This window comes from Neolamprologus brichardi, chromosome 7 (assembly GCF_056152115.1).
Source record: "Neolamprologus brichardi isolate AB-2024 chromosome 7, ASM5615211v1, whole genome shotgun sequence".
NCBI classification, from domain to species: Eukaryota; Metazoa; Chordata; class Actinopteri; order Cichliformes; family Cichlidae; genus Neolamprologus; species Neolamprologus brichardi.
The window spans coordinates 56,223,083-56,246,571 of record NC_142110.1 but is presented as its reverse complement, the minus strand read 5'-3'; the positions used below and the strand labels follow the sequence as shown (position 1 = coordinate 56,246,571).

The window sequence follows — 23,489 nt, the reverse complement described above, 5'->3', positions numbered from 1 at the left end:
GCAGCCACACACATGCTCAAGTGACGTCCACATAAATGCCGTTAGTTGCATCACAGCAACTGACAGTGAGTAGCCACACAGACCTCTTTTTGATGAGTGCAGGATGGGTAGCAGGAGTATCTGGTGAGGAAAGATGTGCTTGACAACATCACAAATTAACAGTCACAATGACAGCAGATGTTCATGTTGGGTTGTGCGTGTGTAAGTGGTGTTTGCTTAGTAGGGGTTGTTTCTGTTAGCGTCTGCTCTGCTGATGCTCAGATAAAGAGTGTGTGTGCAGCGGGCGGAGCACCCATCAACAAGTCATTTCATTCTGAGGATGTGGATCCCTGCAGCTCACAGATAAAATGCGAGGCTGAGAGCAGTGAACCTGCTGCTGGTGTGACTGTACAAGCCTCGAAGCTTGTTTTCAGTTGCCACTGACTGTAAATTAATTTAGGGGTTGGCTTGGCTTTTGAGATCTCCTGTAGTGAAATGTCTCAGGATGTCTTTCCTCTCCTTCCTCTTGTAAGTTATAGTCTTTGAAATGTCCTTTAAGCCCAAGCAGCAGCTACATAGTCCCCTATAGATCACTACGAGCTGCAGGTGGAGTATTTTAAACGGAAACCCTCTGAGAAAAGTCATAGATAAATTGGTGTTAACTTGAAGCTCAATGGGGAAAGTGCAAAATAGTTCATAAAATGGAGCGTTAGTGGATGGAAATGCTTATTCAGACTGGCCAAAAGCCAAACTGAGCCATGGTCTCTGCAGATCAACTTACTCAATGCCAGCTTAGGCAACATCCTGTTGCAAGTAGGGTTACCACACTGTTTAAGCTTATTTAACCTCCACATAGTTGCTAGAGGGGCAGAGCCATTGGTGGTGGTGGTGGTGGGGGAATTAATAAAAAATAAAAAAAAAAAAAGCTTAGACACTGCTAGCATAATGGACAGGTTTTCTGCGGGGCTCCCACACAAATGCAAAGCTGAGGATGAGGCATCGCCAAATACTAGAAAATATGGTGAAGCATATCTTCCCTTTGGCTTCACCTGCACAACTGCCAGGGTAGGTCTCCCCGACAGAATTGGTTTTCCCTGCGTCGGAAGCACACGCTGGGAATTGTATTGTATTAATAGCAATGTTGAATATTATTACACAGGAAAAAAAACAACTACATGTAAAATAATTACACCACGACGAAATTCCTCTCATGTAAACAGTAATGTGGCGCAGAGTGTGAAAAAAGGCACATACCTTTGACGTTGCGTGATGAACTCTGTATTCCTCGTCCACACATAAAGGCAAAAACTGAGTTTTCGAAAAACTCCAACCTGGCAGGAGTTTTAAAAAAAATCTCAGTTTTCGGTGATTTGAAACGCCGTTTACGTGTGGACAAAAAATGTCTTACAGGCATATGCCAAGCCAACGAGCGCAAAAAAACAAACAAACCCTTAAAAGCCTCTGGAATTAAATAATGGGACAGAAATAATGCCTCATCTGCACAAGAAAAATTACCAGTACTGGGCCGGTAAGAGGGAAATTTCTTTTGCAGTTCATCTGACATGATGCACTTGCGCTTTGGGATCTTTTAAACATCGTTAGGCGTGTTGCTGCGCACGGTCTGTCCTGTCTGTGAGCGCAGAACAAGCGCTCACAAAGCAGCAGTTCAGGGATGACTTCAAACACATGGGTCCTCTGTCGGACTATAGGAAAAACATTTTCATCAATCTCGAAAATCCCCCGTACGTCCCGGACAGAACGTGAAAAATGGACGTCGGTTGGTCACCCTAAACTAACCTCAACGCCAGCTGCTCCTCTGGTGCTGCTTAAGTTTGAATTTAATGTCATGTAGATTTTCTACTGATGCCTGCACTGTTCTGTGATTGACTCTTGCAGCTGCTCTACAGCTGAGCCATATGCCAAATAAGGTGACTATTGACTATAGTCAATGTTAACCAAGGTCATTCAGGACGTTTATTCAGCTCAGCTTTGTAGCAAAAGAACAAATCTTAAATATACCAATCAGGAATAACATTATGACCACGACCTGTGTTGTGGTCTCCCTTATTGCTACCAAAACAGCCCTGACCCATCGAGGCATGGACTCCACTAGACCTCTGATGGTTTGCTGTGGTATCTGGCACCATGATGTCACCAGTAGATCCTTTAAGCCTTGTAAGATGTGAGGTGGGGCCTACATGGATCCAACTTGTTTGTCCAGCACATCCCACAGATGTTTGATTGGACTAACATCTTTGAAATTTAGCTGAGTCAACACCTCAAACTTGTTGTTATGCTCCTCAAACCATTCCTGAACCACTTTTGCTTTGTTGCAGGGGGCATTATACTACTGAAAGAGGCTACATGACCCATGGTTCACCACTGTTCCTTCCTTGAGCCATTTTTGATAGATACTGTTGATTGCGTGGCCCATGACCCCAATACAGGAAGTCTGTCTCTCGACAATACTAACCACTGCAGAGCCGAAACACCCACAAATGCTCCAGTTTTGGGGATGCTTTGACCTGCGCTCCCAATCTAAATTTGGCCCATGTCAAACTTACTCAAATCATTATGCTTGCCAACTTTCCCTGCTTCACTGTGTAGTCTGCTTGACTAAAACAAATTCTGCAAAAGCTAAACATGCAAAATTGCACCAGGCTCATTAAAAGGAAAAATGGCCCTAATAAGAGAGCTGTCATTTAAAACAATGGAAAGGATTATAAAGCTTTCTCGAGAAGAAAATCTGACACAGTTCACACAAATGATGTTGATTTTTTCCACTCAGCTGTCTAAAATTTGGAGGAAGTACAAAAAAATGGAAAGGTTATAAAAGGAAAGCACATATGGGTAGATGGAAGACAGAAAACTCAAAGGACAGAATAAGAAATTCAAAAGCAGTATACAGGAGTCACTCTTTGTGACAGAACTGTAAAAAATAAAGGGTATGTATAAATTAAAATATACCTTCTATGCACATCAAATTTTGTGTGCATAGAATGTATATGATGATGATGATTTTTGAATATCTCAGAAGGCTATTTGCAGTGTGGAATTACCTGTATAAATTGTATCATTTTGCTCAACCAAAAGGAAATACCTGTGTTCACAGCACTCAGTTGACTCATTCTGAAGCTGTTCAAAATGCACCTCAGAGGCTGAAGCACAAGCAAAGCACCTCACCAAAGGCAGGACAGTCACGATGCCTTGCAAACAAAGGCATAATCATCAGAGCAACCAATCTGCTGCTCAGAGCTCCCATTAAAACGTGATGCACACACATTTTCTTCACACGTTGACTCCTTATCACCTCTGATGTTGTCTTTAAAAGAGATCCCATCATCAAGGATTTGTGAGAATGTGTCAAATGCACAAAAAGAAAAAGGGATTTGCAAAGCCATTCCTATAAAGGTTTATAAAAATGACTGAAAAATGACACTGTCGTTGAATAATACATAAGCAATTAAAAGATGGTGTCTTGGTTGCTATTGGTGAATGCAACTTCAGTCTAGGGCAATTTGCTGCGAATGAAAAATTAGACTGAAGTTGCACTGATCTTGTTTCTGAGTTTGTCAAGTCATTTTTAAGTCATTTTTTTAAAATACAAATGGAAAATTGCGCTGGTTTTTCCTCTGCTAAAATGGGACTGTTTCACTACAAACTCATCTTTGTTTGTTGTTATGTGATTGATGGCTGAAAAAAAGTTGCTACAATAAGTTATCTGTAAATTGATCAAAAAATTAATTGCAGTCTTTTTAGCAAATAGGTTAATCATGAAAATATTTTTCAAAGCAAAAATGGTTTGCCTCACATCAAGAAGCTTGAGCTAATTTGTGTGGCGTTTGCATGTTCTTCTGGTGTCTGTGTGGGTTCTCTGCAGGTACTCGGCTTCCTGCCACAGTCCAAAGACATGCAGTTAGTGGGATTAGGTTAATTGGTGATTCTAAATTGCCCATAGGTGGAAATGGTTGCCTGTCTCTCTGTGTTAGCCCTGTGACAGACACTTCCCCTATTGAGGCTGAATTGGATTATTCAGAGAAAATGGATGGATGATTTATTTCCATCTTCTGTACTGTGAGCATTTATTGCTTTAATCTGCTTCATATCTGGAAAAAAAAAGGCAAAATTATATTTATTGAAATCTTTTCAATTCTTTTCATAATTTGTGAAAACTGGCTTTCTGCTTGTTCTCCTTTTTTAATCCAATAAAATTAATCAATTAATGTAATAGACAAAACGTGCTGAGTTAGTCTTTTATGGATTGCTAAATTACATTGTAAAGTATGTATTTTAATTTGGAGTTAAATAAATTTGACATTCACAGTCCTCCATACTTTCCACCACGGGCTTTTCTGTGATACACAACCAAGTAATGTAACACTGAAAGTGAATTGTAATCCCCCGCTTTACTGAAAATAAATTCCTATATATCTCCACTTAGTAAGCTTATTCTGGCTCAGCGTTACACAACGATTCTGACTGAAAAGGCAATCAATCTAGTGGGCTGCACTGCCGACTTGCTGCATCACAACAAACTCCACCAATCAGGCCACAGCCTCATGCGTCTCCGTGGTAACAAAGCTTCCTCAGTCCCAAAGAGGTGGAGACGGCAGAAAAGGGAGCGCAGAAGAGAAATAGAGGTGGATGGGAGGAGAAAGGAGATAGAGGAGAGACAGAGAATCGATATCTTCTCTGATTTCACTGTGAGAATTTAGAAAGTGAAGCTCCTTACCAGAGCGGGGGTGAGCCGGTGAAGATAAGCTGACCAAAGACGGAAGAGGAAGGGAAGCGAGGGTGCGTGCGCTGGGATTCTCTTTAGGATTGGAATCTGCAATGGACCCTAAGCCTGTATTTAGTGGATCAGTTGGGTAGCTTTGAGGTAAACACCCAAATGATTTATTTGATTATACATGATTATTTGCTTGTATACATGAAATACTGCCAAATGGAACATTCGTTTGTTTTCTCCTCCAAACTGCACTGTTATGAACGTAAATGACCAGATGGTAACATAAAAGCTGCCTGCTGGACTGTGGTTCACTGTGGTCAAGGCTGACTGGAGTGAGGATCTGCAGGTGGGAAACTATGGCTGTGAATAAGTAATGGATTCATGTTTGATGTGTGGGCTGTAGCAGTATTCAGCTTTCTTTATCAAATACCACTTTAAAAAAGAAAGAAAAGGAAAAACTTTATTTTTTTTAACGTTTCTATAATCAAACACTGTAACTCTGTGGATGTGGGGAAAATGCCAGTTACAGGTTGTAGCCAAATATCTGAAAGAAAATTACCTCATCTTGCAAATTGTGTGAACCAACTTGCATGTTGATTATTTAGCTTGAAAGAATCAAAATATAAACCTTTAGATCTGGTGAAACATCATGTCATTAACATCCTGTGGCTGCAAGCTGGGTGGTGATGATGTGCTGCACGCTGAGTTTTTCATGCCTGAGTTATGATAATAGATCATCATATGAGACTCTGCTCTGTACAGAGTAGCGCAAATATCGTTTGCTAATTTCTTACTGGAATATTAGGCAGTAAATGCGGTCTATGAAATCCACATCTGCAGCTAGTGTGGAAGGAAAACTGAATTACGCAACGAGCGCACACAGTACAGTACTTGACTCTTGGGGTATCTCATGAAATCAGGGGGGAATCAGACTTGCTGTTGATTTGTCTGTGTGTATGTGGCAGATGTTGTGCCCCAGCATGTGTGTTCTCATGTGAAGACTGTTGTGGTGTGTTTTACATCAGTGTGTGCTATGATTACTGAATGTAGAGCACAATCCCATCGGGGGATCTTGTCAGTGTAGCACGACTCCTCTAAGTGCCAAAGAATCAAATCAAATGCATCCTGATGCATCAGACTGTGATGTGTAACAAACAGATGATGCACTGGCCTCCTGCTCTTAGATGTTGTGTATGTGATTGTGAGAGAAACATTATTCATATCATGGTCGTAGGGTTTGTTTGAGGATCTGTGAGGGAACACGTTAAGTAGGGGATCAGGGGATCAGGGGATCAGCTTACCCCCCCCCCCCCCCCCCCCCCCCCCCGAAGTAAGCTGAGAGCATCGGACGCATAGCTTAGATTTCCATTGTTTTGAGTCAGAAATCGTATTTTTTTGTAGAAAAAGATAACAAAAAAGATAAGCAAAAGGTAACAGTTTGCCACACTGTTCATTCTAACTAACTCTTCTGCTTCTTTTATATCTTTATTAGGAGAACAAATGCAGTGGAGTGGATGTGTCATGTGGATTCCCCCTATGGGTCACCTTCATTGGCCATGTACTTTGCACAGACTCAGGGGACTTGGCAGAGGAACAGGAACTTAAAAAACTTCAATATGAGATGTGCATACAAGTAACTGAAAGCTTAAAACGAGCTTCACAAGAGGATTTTTTCCCCTTAAATTAATCTATCCATTTTTCTTAACCACTTCAATTCAGGGAGGCTGGTTGTGAGAGGTGGCAGGTGGGGTACACCATGGAAGGGCCAGTCCATCTCAGGTCTGACACTGAGAGAAAATTTAGAATGAGCAGTTAATGTTTTTGGACTGTAGGAGGAAGTCAGAGTACCCAATTATTTGTGGGTCTATTATTCATGGTTTTTTTTGTTAGAAAATAATCGCATAATAACAAAGCCTGTAATAAAAGTATGAAAACACTGACAGGAGAATTATCTCCTGAAACTGGATCTGCTCTTGGCTCTACAGAGCTGTTTGGCTCCAGCTTCACTGCTTCTGTTGGCTGTTTGGCAGCAGGTTTAAGACAACTATAAAAAACAAACAAACAAACAAAAGCTGCAAAAAGCAGACACACACAAAGACCAGCTGGTGACCATCATGCACCGTTTAGTAGCTACAGAGCCAGAGATTTCCCCTCAGGTGTTTGTGAGGCCAAAATAAAAAAAAAGTTGAATTCTGGACTTGATGACAATGCACCTTTCACAAACTAAACATTCTCAGCTGAATGAAGCAGCGCTCATTAAGGTGGGTTTTAAACAGCTTCTTTGAATTGTAGGCATCTTGGTTTTGAATCGAATGTGCAAAAGTCCCAGTAAACACTTTCTACAAATTGAACTGAATTACCAGTAAATCACAGGAACAGCCATGTTAATGTGTTTTTTCCTGTTAGATACAGAGCCTAAAATATGAACGATCAAAAGAACAGAATCAGGATCAGGAAGCTAGTTTAAGAGGTGAGAGCTTAAGAGACTAGAGAAATGGTGCATATGCAACATAATGCTTATGTTATTGGTGCCTGTTTGATAAAATGTCTATCTTTGATCAGTTTATTAATAACTGTACAGTTAGTCTCATGTATGCTACATTTGTCCAGGGCATCTTCCATGAGGAGCCCAACATGACCCTGAACATTGTCAGTATCTTTAGCATCAATCTAGACTTACTGGCGGATCATCTCATAACCCACTTCCACTCACTGGGATGGAATGGTTCTCAGTGAGGGGGACCTTCCACACGGACACACAAATGAAGTGGAAGTGGGTAGAGAGAGGGTGTCAAGTTTGAAAAAACCTAATATGTTCATGTTCTGTTAATTTCTATTGACCCTAGTGCTCAAACAAACTGGTTGGAGAATCAGTCGAAGTTGTTTGTCAAACTCATCAACATGTGCTGTAAGTAGCCTTGTAATCTTTTTGGTTTTTAGCACAAGTGTGTGATTAGCTTGTGCCATGGCGAGATGTGTGTCTGTCCATCCTTATGTCCATCACCAATTTGAAAGAAACACAATTTTTCATAGATTATTCATTAGTCTGGGTCTTCAACCTAACTGTGCTCAGGACCAAGGTCACATTTGCCATTTTACGAGGAATAACCTGTAAGTTGTGGCAGATCGTGTCCCATACGTTCTGGTTTTATCTGCAGTTGTCCCAGAGATGAGCTGTCGCAACCTTTGTCATTCAGGTTGAAACATCAGCATCTATTGTTGGACTGTGGGCTAAAGACTTAAGTTAGATTCGAAGGGGCTAATGGTGGGTGTGCCTTTTTCCAGACAGTGGCTTGTGCTCCAATTTGGTGCACAGGAACAAGCTGCTGTTTCTATTTGACCAGAGCTGCTTCAGCTGTAAATTTAGTACAGTTTAGCTGTAGGCTTTCTCAGCCTCCCATCACATAGGACTTTGATAGATGGCTGCTGGCAGCTAGTCATCCTCTCAGAGGTGCAGATGAGACATTTCTTTTTCTCTGCATAGGCAGGCACAGGCTCTGACCAGCTGTAATTTTCTGCTTTGAGCTCAATTGGAAAGCTTCTGAATCTACCCAGGAAACGTCCTAGCTGCTGCACGGAGTCAACACTCTGTTTGAGTTTACTGGTGATTTTGATTATAATAAATGTTAGTTGTACAGTATTTTTAAAAATAGAGTTTGCAAAGCAATTTGGCAAACAGAAAAAGCAGAATACTCACACGTGGTAGTTCCAGATAGAAAGCCAAATATTAGGGCCAAATAAGGTCAATACAATTAAGTTCAAGTGAAGACATAATAAAAAACAGAAAGTAAAATAAAAAAAAAAATTAGCAGTAAAAGAGTAAAATATAGGGAAATAATAAAGACAACAAGTGAAAGATGATAAACAGTTAATACAAGACTATAAAAGACGAAATAAAATTGTAATGACGTCACAAAGAAGCAAGCCTGTAAAAATGTGCTTCGGAAGAAGTGGTTTCAAGGAAGTTTCTGATTTTTCAAGCCTTATTTCCACAGTTATATCTTTATCTTTCTGTAGATTTAAGTTTGGGCTTTGAAACAGCCAGACAGCCCCACCGCTCGGTACCAAGCTGGTGCCTAAAAAATGATAATCTTAGATGTTAAAATCAACTCTAAAACATACAGGAAGCTAATGTAGAGAAGTTAAGACTGGGGTGATGTGATGTTGTCTGCTAAAACTAGCAAGAAATCAATCTGCTGTTTGAGAAAATAAACATGGATCGCTTGTTCTAGTTCATAACTTATTTGATGTCTGGTTTAAAGCTAGAAGTTGAATAAAATGTTACTCTAAAATGTATGAACAAGAGACAACTCCATGGAGTTGTACAAGAAGATTTTGTATTTTTTTTAGGTACTGTGTTGAAGAAAATTTTGTGCCATCCAACATGCAGCCCTTCATGGTGATCTGGGAACCATGTGGGATTCTCACTTATTGGAGTCTATAGAGGATAATCTTTCTTTATTATGTGGTTTTGTCCTGGTGCCACAGTGAAATGTTGTGTCTGGTGAGCAGATGTTGATTGGGGCTTATTATAGCATTGCTCTACGAGTTGTAAACTTATAGTTGAAAGATGCTAAAATGCCCTGCAAAGACAGTGGCAATTAGCTTCAAATTCACCACTAAAAGCAGTCCCTCTAATAGGAAATCATGTGACTTATTTGTTTGTAGGAGCTGCTGTTTGTACTGTAATTAATAAAAGCAACTTTAGACTATTTTAACAACTTACATATAAACCTGAGATTTGCTACACTTGTGCACAAGACCTATGCAAACCCGGAAAGATAGCTAATCTGTTAATGACTATCCTTATATTTAAAACTACTTGAAATGATTTTGTTTGTTAAGAAAAAGCGTCTCCCATTCTTAAAATAATTGATTCATTTTCTGTCAGTGAACTAATCATTTCCCCTACAGTAATATCCTGGCAGCTCTCCTCTATAATTCACATCCTTTTGCCAAAAAAAAAAAAGCCAGTTTATCATACATGACACTATGCGTCTGTTTATGTCTACATGTCAGGGCTCATCTGCCACTGTCTCACATTTTGCATTATGTGGATTTAGTGATTCTTGCTGCATAGCAGCTGTTCTGTGGGCCAAGGACTCACTCTTCACAGGAGTCAGTGAGAAATGTCACTCAGTTTCTCTGCTGTAACTGCTCCGGAGCACAAACTGTCTCTGCATTGTAAATAAGGTCATACATTACAGCCTCTGGAGGGCAGCTTGGATTTCACTGTTCGTTCTGTTGTTGAGTCAGACAAATATTTTATACCTGCTCCTGTTGTTTGTTATTATTTATCCATTGTAGATGTGTGTAAAAGAAATCAATCTTTGAATGAAATGATTTAAAAGTATAGTATTGGGCATAGATCTGAATCATGTAACTGCTCCTGGGGCATGGACTGTTCAGACAAATAAAAGAACCCTCCTGCCATGCAGTTGTTTTACATCTTGTAATAGTTTTTCTGGTCAGATTTTCCTGTTTGCAGTGCTGGCAATCAAATTGGAATATTAAAAATATAAGCAAAAACTTAGAAGCAAAAACTATTTAAGGTTAGACCATAATAAAAGCTTACATTTGTTTTTTCAAAGCTTTGTATTCTTGGTTGCCAGGGTGACACATCTTTGCTAAAGACAATATAATGTGACCTTCTTATAAACGTAAACCAAAAAAAAAAAAAAAAAAAAATAAATCCATAACTATTTCACAGTTTCCTGTTTTCCATGAGACTGGGCTGGAACTTGTATGAACCTGCCATCTGGAAAAAACACAGATGGCGTTTTGGATTTTCTTCCCCCCAGAATTCTGACATTAATTGCAGAATTCTGAGTTTTTGTTTTTAGAATTCATTTTTTTCTTTCTCAGAATTCTGCCGTTCCAAAAAAAAAAAAGTCCAAATTCTGTGGTTTATCAGCTGGGGTTTTACTGTCATTTGGCAGATTTTAAAAATGGCTGTAACTTAAATATATTAATAAGCAAATGAAGACTCCAGGAAGTCTTTAATGTCAATCTATACTTCCTGACCACTGCAGTTCATTTGCTATAGAAGCTTGAACAAACACGCACAGCTTAATCGTGCACAGATGGACAGACACACACTTCGCATTTGACATCAGCTCCTTACCTTAACCCTTTCCCCTCTCAGCATTAGAGTTACTGTCCACCATCATCTGCCTAAGATTAAGCATTCACTGTCATGTGACCCTCCTCTGGTTGTTTAACGGCAGGTGGAATAATCGGTACATCACCCTCACTCTCACAGCACTGTTAGGATAGATGGATAATGATGTAAAGTAAAGATGGCGGTTTTGGTTTATTTTTTAATTTTTTTTAATGGAGCACTTGAGTCAAAACACTTGGTTCCACCTTCCTTGCGGACACAGAGCTGTCAGACTCATAGAGATTGGATGAGCTGCCTTTTTGAAGTCTAAAGTTACTTTTGCAATTAAAATTCCCACATTTAAATGGTAATTTAACTGCAGAAAACTGGTTATTTAAAAATGTATTTTAATATGCAAGCCAACAGATCGATTCGGTTTTATATATAGTGTAGCACCAGTCAATAGTATCAACAATAGTCACCTCAAGAAGCTTTGTGTTGTTGGGGTAAAGGTAAAGGTGCTACAATCGGAGAGAGAACCCCAGCAAAAGCACTTGGCGACAGAATAGAGATCACAGGCTCAGCGAGGAGCAGTCGTCCAGCATGTCAGTCTCTCTAAGGTACACATGGGAAAAATACAAACCATAGCCTGGGCCCATCTCGGATTAGCTAACACACATGTAAAAGAGAAACAAAAAGAATGCGGCCTTTTGCTCACTTCATCTAAATCAGTATCAGTAGAACTCTGGAATTAAAATGTTGGCCAAACCTGCTCTATGGGGACAAGTGAACCAGATAATGCCAGGAAACTTTTATGGAATGCATTATTTTAAATGAACAGCTTATATGTTTTTCCCCCTATATAATAATGTAAGTAAAATTTCTAATAAGTTTAACTAGTACAACATTTCAATCTGAAATGCACTATAAGTAGAAGTATAATACAATAAGAAAATACCTCAGCGCTGTGGCTCCCTGATACTTGAATACATGTGCTTTCTATCACTAGACAAGAAGAGTAATTTAAAAGGCAGCACTGAACACAACTTGGTTGCATCTTTGGTCTGTAGTCAGAGTTGGGATTTAGGTTGCTGGGGGATTTCAGCGCGTTTCCTGGGTCAGTGGATTACCTTGTATGTGTTGGCTTGTGTATGTAGAGGGAGGGTGGTGGTGGTGGGGGGGGGTTAATCCTTGAGACAAACATGCAAACTCTTCCTGTGTTTTGTCTGTAACTCTGGAAGCTGAAAGGACATTTTTCCTCTGTTTCAGGTGTGAATAATGAGTCCCGTTCTTCCTGCTTGAACATGCAGCTTGGGTAGCAAAGCCGACTGACAGGAGCATCTACCTTTACGCGCTGCTTCCTCTTTGGACACACACACTAACTGTGTCGGCTCAACTCAAGCACAGCCATGCTGATCAAGGAGTATCGGATCCCCATGCCTATGAGTGTGGAGGAGTACCGCATTGCTCAGCTCTACATGATCCAGGTGAGTAGTTTTCCTCACACAACCTTACAAAGATTACACATGTATTTAGGTTCATTTCACCTGGTTTCACTTAGATGTGGCGCTGCTACGGCTGGACACTATTAAAAACTAAGCATTTATATTAAAAGACGCATGTGTCATGCAATTACATGTTTATACACAGGCCCACATTTTCAGAGATTCAATTAAAAGTGGAAAAATGAGCATCATTTTAAATATAAGGTAAGTCAGTGAACCAAATGCAAATACAAGTGAAACACTACCCTACTTTACCTGCTTAAACGGCCCTCACCTGGCTGTGACACTCTTGTTTATCAATTCAGATGCTATTACCTCTGAAAATAGTGCACTGTGTTGTAATTCCTAATCAATTAAACCACGTTTCTGGTTGTTTGGTCTAGGATCCATTATGGTTGGTCCAAGGCAAAATAAAAAAATGTGTATTTGTCCAAACACTTGGTATGGACTGAACTGTGAACAGTAAAAATAAATTAGACACACTACAAGTAATTTAAATACTTTTTTATTTTCTAATTATTCTATATTATTTTGTTATAGAATTTGGAAATAAAAGCTGCAGACAAGGTGTGTGTAAAATAAATAATGGCATCATTTTGGCTTCAGAATCAGAAATTACAACCCATATAACTTGTATGCTCCAGTCTAGATGTCTTTTTCCTTTGCTGTAAAATCAAAACTTTAAATGAGAAGTTGCATTGTGTGATTTTTAAAATTCATTTATTTTTAAATAATTTATATTCTCAAATATTTGTGGAGCACATTCTCTAATTTTTCTGTCTTCAAAGAAAATAATAAGTATACCTGAGAGGAATTAAATTAAAAAATTATAGTACAGGGCGTAGAGTATTTTTCTTGACCTGGGGCACTAAACCAGGTAGAAGTTCAGGTTTTTTATGTCATGGTGGCAGAGGTCAGCTGTGTGGGTCTGTACCAGGACAAGAGCACTAAGGGAACATGAGTAAATGGTCACAGGGGCAGTGGAGTTCTGCAGAGCAGATGGTGCTCCATATGCCTGTGACTTGTGTTTATCTTGGTAATTGTGTGAAAATACAAACGCAGATAGTTACGAGGGCATAAAAATAATCTCTCTGTGAGTTTTGTTTAGTAAACATAAGCAGGGAAATATTCATAACCACCATCTAGCCCTTATTGTGGTGTCTCATTGCTCTGTGTATTGTATTCTAACAAAATGTTATTCAATATTCAATATGCTTGCAGTCTGGTACTAAAGTCCAAGACCACCAGAGGTCAGGTGACGGGGGAAAAAAATCTATAAATCCAGAGTTTTGTGGTTGTCAGGTGCGTCTTGAACGCTTTGTGGTGTGTGGCCTGGCAGCAAAATTGTAGAATCATCTAAATCTTTTGTACCCGCAGTTAGTTGTAACTGTGGATACACTACAAGTGTGCATGCATCCAACAAATATACTAGAAACTAGTATAATAAGAACACCTGTTCATCTGCAGTGTCCAGAGCTAACCATTTGCGAGTATTCTTCCCTTCTGGGAATCAGTTCAGAGACCACTGAGATGCTCTGAGACTATTAGACAGCCTTCTTCTCCAGCCCTCACCTGTGCTGACTGGAGTCAAAATGTCTATCTGAAACGTAACTGGATTTTTGTCTCTCACTGTACAAAGCCTGATGTATTGCTCTCTGTACGATGTGAAGCCTAGCCATGTTGTGACACACAGAAAGGCTTTTTTACTCATAATAACTTTTTCACTCTTGTGAAATTCCTTTATTTATTTTTATTTATTTTTTGGCCAATGTCACTGTAGAGAGTAGACGGGAAAGTGGGAAGATATGTAAAACAAATTGAATCAAACACAGCTTTTTAGAATATGGGTCACCTGCTCAACCAAAGGAGCTATAGCACCACCATGTTCCTTTATTGCTTCAGCTGTGTTCATGAGATACAGCCATTTTTCTTAGATGTGAACAATAGCTGTGGATTGATTTAGCTTAACAAGGGTTGATAAGACAAATTGTAAGTGAATTTTACAAGTTACGACTTGTATTCCTAAATGTTTTATTAAATTAAAGGTTTAGTTGGGATCCTCATACCTTCAGATTATTTCCATTTATACATGAAAGTGTCGCAGCTGTTTGATGTAGTCTCAGATATGCTGGACCTCACGGCATAAAAGCAGGTAGTGCCTGTTTGATATTTATGTTTCCTCAAAACCCTCTAAATGTATTGCCACTGGCACATTAAGTAAGACACACACACACACACACACACACACACACACACACACACTTGTGCTGGACGTTGCCTCTTGCTCACTTTCACAGCTGGGCACTAGTTGCCTTGGTAACCGGTGACATCAGCTGCAGCAAGGCAGCAGCTGCCATCATTTTGTTTTTGAGAAAAACAGCAAGTGAAAGGACAGCTGTGATTTAGTGAAATGTTGAGATATTGTTGGAAATTAAGTCACAACAGACAATTAAACAAGTAATACCAAAAAATAAAACAATAGATTTTAACTCCTAGAGTTACCTTCCACAAGGTAAAAAGCATTGAAATATCAGTTCAATCCCATCATCATGCATACTACAGGACTATTATCTAACATTCTTAAAAAAATCATGTTAAGCTTCTCAAATGTGGAAATTATTAGATCAATTTATACAAGGTTGTAAGTTTTTTCCTGACTATCTTCTGCTCATAAATACTTAAAAAAAAACTTGACAAAAATACACCAAAACAACAGGCGGGTTAGCAGCTCATCTTAGAAGACATTAAGCTGTGTATTTGTTCTGAAGACTCAGTTTTAGGAGACCTTTGATGGTGTGATTGGAATCTACTGCAGTGTCTTTCCCAGGGAAATGGGAATTACGGCCTCTAAAGCTCCTATTCCCACTGGGATCATATCTGCTCTGTGATACGTTTTCACTTGTGCGTCTAAGTGTGGAGGACTGCAGTTGCAGAATATAGAAAATACATATGTAGCAGTTTTTGAATATCGAATGATTGTCTGGGTTTGTGTCAGTGCCAGTGTCAGTTTCTCTAGAAGCCATCTCACATATCATCCCTCACTTTTGTTAATTAGAGGTCATTAAAAACTATCTACAGGGAAAGTTAGGGAATTATCAACCCCTGGGCTTTGTCCTCTGGGGACCATGATTTGTCCACAGGAGATTATTACAGTTTTGTCTACTTGTTGGTGCTGTGTGGGATTTTCCATTGCATTTTTGTTTTACTTCAGCAGCAAGCTGACAGTAACCTTTTGTTTGTGGCCAGTGTCAGATTGACGCACAAGATTTGAAAAATGACCAAGGTAGGAGATGTGTGAAGCCTTTGAGCAGCCACTCATAATGTTTGATGCATGAGGTTCTACTAAGGCACCAAGAGCTGAGGAGAGGAGTTAGCTACCCCTGGTTTATGCTAACCTTGTGTTGTCACATAAATTATTCAGGGACACTTCAGCCTGGCGGAATCACGACCCTCAGCAAAGCTGGGTTATTACAATTCACAGAGGGAGTCGTCCGAGTGTCTGCATAAGCTAGCAGCAGTTCTCAAACTGGACATACAGATAAAGTCAAGGTCAAATTTATTTATATAACACAAATGTATTTATATAGTGCATTTAGAATAACAGAGTTCAACCAAGTGTTGTAAATGAAAATATATAGCCAAGTAAAAGTTTTAAAATTCAGTAAAATAGAATCCAACACACCACATTAAAAGACAATAAATAAAATAAGATCAAATAAAATAAAATAAATGCAGACCATAAAATGCAATAATCTAAAGTGATGTCACACTGGAGGAAGAACTTGAGCCTATCCCACCTGCTATAGGGCGAGAGGCAGGGTACACCTTGGACAGGTTGGCAGTCTGTTGCAGGGCAAACACAGAGATACAGACTAGCATTCACTCTCACATTCACACCTATGGGCAATTTGGAATTACCAGCCAGATGTGATGAAAATCTGAAAGCAGAAAACACAACCTGATCAACATTACACCGCTTCTCACCAAGACAGAATTAAAAATACTAAAGAGCAATTGAGGCCTGTGACTGTTATTAGAAACAATATTTGAGAAGTAAGCAGACATGACTGTTAAACGGTTATGTAAGATCTCCAAGGAAACCTGGAGCTTGTCCTTTTTCTATTTACTCAGTATGTCTGCACTCATGTCTGCGGGTTGTGTTATTCAGCAAGGGCTGAAAGGGGGATATAGTCCAATACAGCAGTGCAGGGCTTCAGCTAACAACTCTGAGTTTGTTAAACCTGAGTAGGGGGAAACTAAAGCTTTTCTGTTCTAGAAAGAGAGTTATCTTCAACTCTGAAGATAAAACTGATAAAACTGAACTCTGAAGTGACAGAAATATATTTGGCCCTGTACTAGCCAGCTCAACATATCCAGGGTATCTTTTTGTTAGCTGTATTCACTTACCCTATTGTTGACAATCAGGATAAGCAGTCAAGTTAAGCTGGTTATCAATTCGGTAAATTAACCCAGGGTTTTCTTGTGCGCACATGAAAGAGGTGGTGTTGGCAGTCCCAATCTAAAAGGATTGTTTCATGGGTAATATGATTTTTCTTCCACAGAAAATGATCCCTATGAGTGCCACCTACAACATGATTAAAAATCTATAAGAAACATAAAAATATAACAGTCAAGTGCAACACTATTATAAAAAGGACAAGAGATGAATGCTGCAGAAAATCGTTAGTCTGGTGGTTTAGTTCACAGAGGGGTAAAATAAGGATTTTTAAGGGTTTGATAATAAAGATTAAAAATAAAAACAGAATTCAAACATAGGCTTAGTCTATACACAAATGATATGAGGTCTCCAAGTAGAGTGTATGTGTCCTGTTTTAGAATCAGATATTATTGCTAGTAAAACAATAAAATTGTTTTAAAGTTTTTTGCAGAGCAAAGCTTAGTAAACTATACAATTTTTTGAATTTGAGCTGACAAATGAAATGCATTCAAATTCTGAGTTTTCACTTATTAAGTTTTCACGTATTAACTGCTAATTAGATGCAATCTAATTAATGTAATCTAATGTTGTCAAACTCCATCAATAGCACCTGTAGAGACTCAGTAGTTCAATCACCACTGACAAAGCCATTAATTTGGCTTTTCAGACACTTTATTACAGTCAGTTTAAGTAAAAACCATTCATGTTTTTCTGTGCATAAACTGTATCTTAAAGATGGCCCCAGCTACCCATTGTTCAGAGAAGTCCTGTTGTGAACCCTCAAGTTGAGTATTTTTACCTTCACTGTCTTAGATGCTGTGTAAAGGAACAGCTTTAACTTTATGTCAGGCTCAACATTCCCCAGGATTACCTATGTTTTAATAAAGATTCACAGAGCACCCTGTATATTCTACACTGTACCTCTTTTCTGCTCTGGAATTGAAGATGAGTGTTATTAATACAGATCCTGTGTGCTCACTTCCCAGAAGGTATGCAGGCAGAAGGATGGTAATTTGAGGCTCTTAGCTCCTCACCTAAATTACATTACCTGCTAGATTATTACAATTTTCCAGCTGTTTGCCTCCTCTGACCTTCATTACTGATATTACCTCCCTAAAGTCTTCAGTAGAGAGAGCTCATTTTGCAATCTGAGCTCTCCTTCTTGACCCTGAACACCCCACTCTTGCCGTTAGTAATGATCATGATGATTTGTATTCATGTTGTGCGTTCCTCGACCTGCAGCATATTACAGTGGCAGGAATGAAATGCCTTTTCAATCATGTTTCAAAAATTTTGAAATATCAGTGCTCTTACTTTTGCCGTGTTAACTTTTGGAGCCAGATAACAGAGAGCAAAAGAGCAGATGACTTAGCAGGAAGTTTGGGTTGCATCGCCATCCACAATCTATGTGGATCCAACAAAGAGAAGCAGATTGGTAATGGTGCATTAGTATCAGACAAATAAAATCGTAGAATTTCACTCAACAAAACTGAAGTGCAGCTGTCTTTTTCTAGCTGTGCCACACAGCAAAACATTCTATTTGTGCTCCAAAAGGTGCTATCGCCACAAACACATCAACATGTCCATTTCAGTGACTAGAATTAGCAAAGATCAGGCTTAGCAGATACAAATCAGCGATACTGTTGTTCCCTTTGTTGGCACACCTGTGTATTATAGCAGCCATGCCCTTTATCAGTGTCCTTATAGACATATAGAAGTATAAAAAGATAAACATATTATCACATATTCTTTTGGAAAGTTCTTTTATTTTCCAGTATTGTAGACTATTGTTTATATGAAACATGTATGCACCCATGGTGTCAGTGCTGACTTGGATAGTTATTAGCTGGGGGTAATAAAGTTTCTTTTTCTTTTTTTTTCAAGACTCCAATTTCAATGTTTTCTGTTCCAATATGAGTCTGCCCAGCTATAGTTTTGCACCAGTGTTATTATGTCTGAAATATTCAACCAAGCATGGCAGGTTACATGAAAGTCGCTGACCCTCTGGAAAACTAAAGAACTAAATCCAGTAATATGGATATCTCTCATGTAATCACGGCAGTCATTTTGGAAATTAGCTTCAGTCACAAGCCAAAGGATGGTAAAATATAAAAGTGGTTTTAAACACCAAACAATCCTTTACTGTGTGAATGTGAACATTTGCCTGCCAGTGGCTGGCAGATGTTAAAATTTTAAGTTCACTTTCCACCCTGGTAGATTGTGATTCTTATGTAGGTAACTGAGCTTCTAATATCAGATCCTGTAGGGTTTTCATATATTTAATAAGCCCCATAAAGGTGGATGTGTACAAAAGGAGAGCCTTGTAAGGAGATGTAGGCTCTTTATAAACGGAAACTGTAATTCCAGACCAGTTGTCTGTAGAGCAACAGGATTAATACAACACTCGGTGGGATCTATGTGGCTGAACCATCTGCTGCCTTTTATTGGAGGAAGTTACATGCTGATTTTACCTCCCCTATGTCTGTCTCATTTAGTCTGGATTAGATGAAAAGATGCGAGGTTTATAACAGATTCAAAATATTACTGTATGATCTACTGTTATGCACTTCTCAGATTGTTATTATATAGATGCGTAAAAAATACAATTAGAAATGTATTGTTTTGGTTGGTATTTCAGGATATTCTATTGAAATCCAAACCTTAATTTGTAATGAACTGACTTTTTTGGTAACAAATATTTTGCTTCCCACTAAGTGACCTGTGAAATCGGCTTTTGATCAAAAGTGGTTGGCCAGAGGTGTTGTGTTGCACGCTCAACTTCTGGGTGACTAGTTGCTTTTTGCAGCTACTTGAAATCATTCACCAAATGTGAAAAGAAATTTGTGCAACCACCCGGTAACCAATGAGTTTTTATTCAGTTTTTTGCCCTAAAACAATATTTTCTACAAACCTATTATCATCTAGAACAGGTCGAAGACTATCCTACTAATATTCCCATTTAGCATAAGGCATCAGATCAGATAATCTGCTCAGACTAGATCACGCTGACTCAGCTTTCCTCTTTCAGTGATGAGCTAGGACTGAGACTTCATAAAACACCTGAAAGCTCCTCCTAATGAGGAGGATCCTCCTAACCTGAGGAAAATCTGCAAAATTCTGCATTTAAAGCAAGATCTACTCAAAATACGCAAACTGAATTTGCTGTTAACATAACTCTTATAAAATTAAAGTGAAAAAGAATTTCACAGTGTAACGTCAAACAGAGGTGTCGTTCAAAGCCAAAGAAGATGGAAAACTCTGAAAAGTAGAGGGATAGAGGGGGCGAAGTAGAGAAAACTGGTGTCTTATATAATGGAGAGGCAGACCTTTCTTGTTCCATGTGGCAGCTTTTTCTTTCCACCTCATCACATCGGCTCTGCTGCATCATCCAGCTCTGTGATGTAATCACAAGGTTGGGCAGTGACAGACAGGAGTGCTGCGTAAGGCTAGCAGGGGTTTAATTGGAAGTTTATAGAAAGAAGCGAGTGTGTGGACACCAGCCCCAGCTGCAAGTTGTTCATTAATCAAAACCAAGGTCTGAGCCAGGAAAAGTACAATTTAAGGACCTTTATCATTCAGCAGTATAAAAAGCTTGTGATACCAGTTTTTGCAAGTGATCTGTTATTTCGATTTATTAGTCCCCTAAAAACATACCATAGTTGACAGGATATTAATGATAAGAAACACTCTTGGCTCTTTATAGAATATGAAGGAACAGAGTTATTTTCAAAGAGACATGCTTATTTAAGCCATTCATTGAAATTAACAAAGAAAAAAGTGTTTTTTGAAATTACACCACTCTTAGTTAACAAAGGTGCTCTTTTGGGATATGTCTTATTTCACTGAGGAGAGATCAATAGAGAGAACTAAACATAATTCATGATGATTTTAAGTTATGGTATTTGGCGATTAGATGCCGATGACCCATCACAGTAGAATAAAATGAATTAGGACTGGATCCCTTGGAGTCTAGACGCTGGTGGTGATGAAGATAAGTTGAAAACTTGGATGAAGTGACTTGCGTAAGGCAGAGATGAGGGGGAGTTGGGTTGCACGAAGGAGTCTGCAAGGGAGAATGAAAGATGAGTGGTGTGATTTAAAATATGCAGAGAGGAGACTGATTGAAGGTGGGCTGAGTTCACTCAGAGTGAAGGGAGGCAGAAAGATGATTGGACTACAGCAATGATGTCAGCACTGAGTTTTACAGCATGGGAAAGTGGAAGTGAAGTCATGGAGGTTTTGTATGTTGGAGGCAGGATCTAAAGTGTACAATCACACCCCTAATAAAGAGGAAACAGAACTGTAACGTGTAACAAATGAATTCTTGTAATGTCAGTGATGATAGCCATTGTCATAATATTCAACATGTTCAGGCAGGTGGAAATCTCTTTCTGTTACTGCAGTATATTTCCAGTGTTGGACATTTTGTTGGAAATACTGCTGAGGTGGTGTACAGAGACAAACTGTGTCCTTATGGACCTAACTGTATGTGAGCTTCTACCTGAGCTTCGTCTGAACACTGCTTATATAGACAAAAATATAACTTGAGGGAATCTGACCTTTTGTACTAAGGAATTATGGTCACTGAGAAAATTTGTTTTAATTGTCTGAAGTTCTTTTTGCATTTCATCTCTTGTGTTTTGAAATATTTCTGAATTCTAGGCTCACAAATAAATATCTTGGGTTTTGATGTGATCCAACACTTTTGGAGTCCAGTAGAGTATAACATGCAAATACATGTAAAATTAGCTGATGCTACATCATTATTATTAATATAATGTTTGTATGTGATACTAATGTAATACTCTAACGTGAACACCATTGTGGCTGTGTATTGAGTACTTTTACACATACTATTTACTGACTTTTTTTGCATCTTGATTAATCTCAACAACTTTATACTTTAGACCTCTTCATATTTGCTGTCTTGCAGAAAAAGAGCAGACAAGAAAGTTGTGGTGAGGGCAGTGGGGTGGAGATCCTGGAGAACAAACCATATGAGGACGGCCCTGGCGGCTCGGGTCAGTACACTCACAAGGTCTATCACATCGGCAAACACATCCCATCCTGGTTCTGTGCCATTCTGCCTCAAGCTGCCCTTCGAGTGGAAGAGGAGTCTTGGAATGCTTACCCATATACGCGAACCCGGTGAGGGAACTACAGATACAGAAAATAAAATAAGTGATGGAACACAGCATGTCTTTTATCCTGTCTTCCTTCTCTCACCCCAACCGGTCGCAGCAGATGGCCGCCCCTCCCTGAGCCTGGTTCTGCTGGAGGTTTCTTCCTGTTAAAAGGGAGTTTTTCCTTCCCACTGTCGCCAAAGTGCTTGCTCATAGGGGGTCATATGATTGTATGATCTCTGTATCTATGAAGCACCTTGAGGCGACATTTGTTGTGATTTGGCGCTATATAAATAAAATTGAATTGAATTGAATTGAATTGAATTTTATTTCCGGGGAACACATTATAAAACTGTCCCCCTGTGCCTCTTGTAAAACAGTCGCTCCCTCTTAATGCTTAAGCATACGTTACATCTACTTTATCTGAAGTAGAAATGCTGACCTTTCAGAGATAAAATGTTGTTAATGGTTTTTATTATGTTCTTTTTATTATTATCTGCTGATGGCAGTGTGTTCTTTCTTTCTTTCTTCTTTTTTAAATACAACAACTTCAGCTGCATGACCACATATTCATTTGCTGCCAACTTTGAATATCATCCTGATGACTTAATGTGTTGGAACCAGCCACTCCAACTGCTTTCTAAGCCCATCAAGTGTTAAGGGAATTTTATTGGCACCACTTTTTACTTTACAACTGATGCTGATTTGCAGCATTTTACATGAGCTCTGCAAGTACTGCTTACAGGTGCTGCACTTTACTCCAGCATTAAAATGCAGTCCATTGCAATTTCTTGAAAGGATGCTGAGCATGGGATATTCAGTGAATTGTTGTGCTTGGTTTCTGTTGACTTTCACTTGAAGATATCTAATTGCCTATGCATCATTGGGGGGGTCACGAGATCTAATATTGACTTGGGAGGAAGGATCCTGTTAACTGATGCATGACACCACCAATGACTTCTAGAAAAGAACCCAAACACTGGTTCTTGTATTGTTTCAACCATGTGAAGATGCCAGAGCAGCTTTTCACTATTGCCTCTGACAATCCTAGATTATGACACTGCATTCACACTTCATATGATTTTGAAGTGGAAATTAGGATTATTACTTTCAATAGCAAATACTGGTACAGCGCTTTTGTGCTCAAAGCGTTTTCTTACTACAAGGCTCATTCACCCTGTCATATACACTTGCACTACTAATACTGCTTTATATAAACTGCTCTTTTCTGCTTCTAAGCACTTAATAAACATTCTTACACATTGACACTTACACTCTGATGGATACTTTGAGGTCAATTCAGGGCTTGGCATCTTGCCCAAGGGTACTTTGATATGTAAACTAGGGGAGCATAGTTCCCCTAGAGGGATTGAGCCATCAACCTCCCATCTTGTAGATAACTGGCTCTACTTCTGGAGACCCAGCTGCTCATATTGCTTTTCCATCCAAAGCAACAATTTCTTTTTCTTTCCTCAGGTATACCTGTCCCTTTGTTGAGAAATTTTCTATAGACATTGAGACTTATTATAAACCAGATACTGGAAATCAAGTGGATGTCTTCAATATGTCCTCTGCTGAGAAAAGACAGAGGACTATTGGTAAGTTTATCGTCATG

The 23,489-nt window shown here is 39.1% G+C and overlaps 1 protein-coding gene across 2 annotated transcripts in view; it reads left to right on the top strand.

The window, feature by feature from the left end:
- Positions 1-4,586: 4,586 nt before the first annotated feature.
- Positions 4,587-23,489, top strand: part of pitpnm2 (phosphatidylinositol transfer protein, membrane-associated 2) — a 49,156-nt gene continuing 30,253 nt past the window's right edge. For both annotated transcript variants that reach the window (XM_006804725.2, XM_006804722.2), the window contains exons 1-4: positions 4,587-4,858; positions 12,078-12,295; positions 21,685-21,899; positions 23,351-23,472. In XM_006804725.2, the coding sequence (XP_006804788.2) occupies positions 12,218-12,295; positions 21,685-21,899; positions 23,351-23,472 (415 nt within the window). In that variant the 5' untranslated portion in view covers positions 4,587-4,858; positions 12,078-12,217. The remainder of the gene's footprint in view (positions 4,859-12,077; positions 12,296-21,684; positions 21,900-23,350; positions 23,473-23,489) is intronic.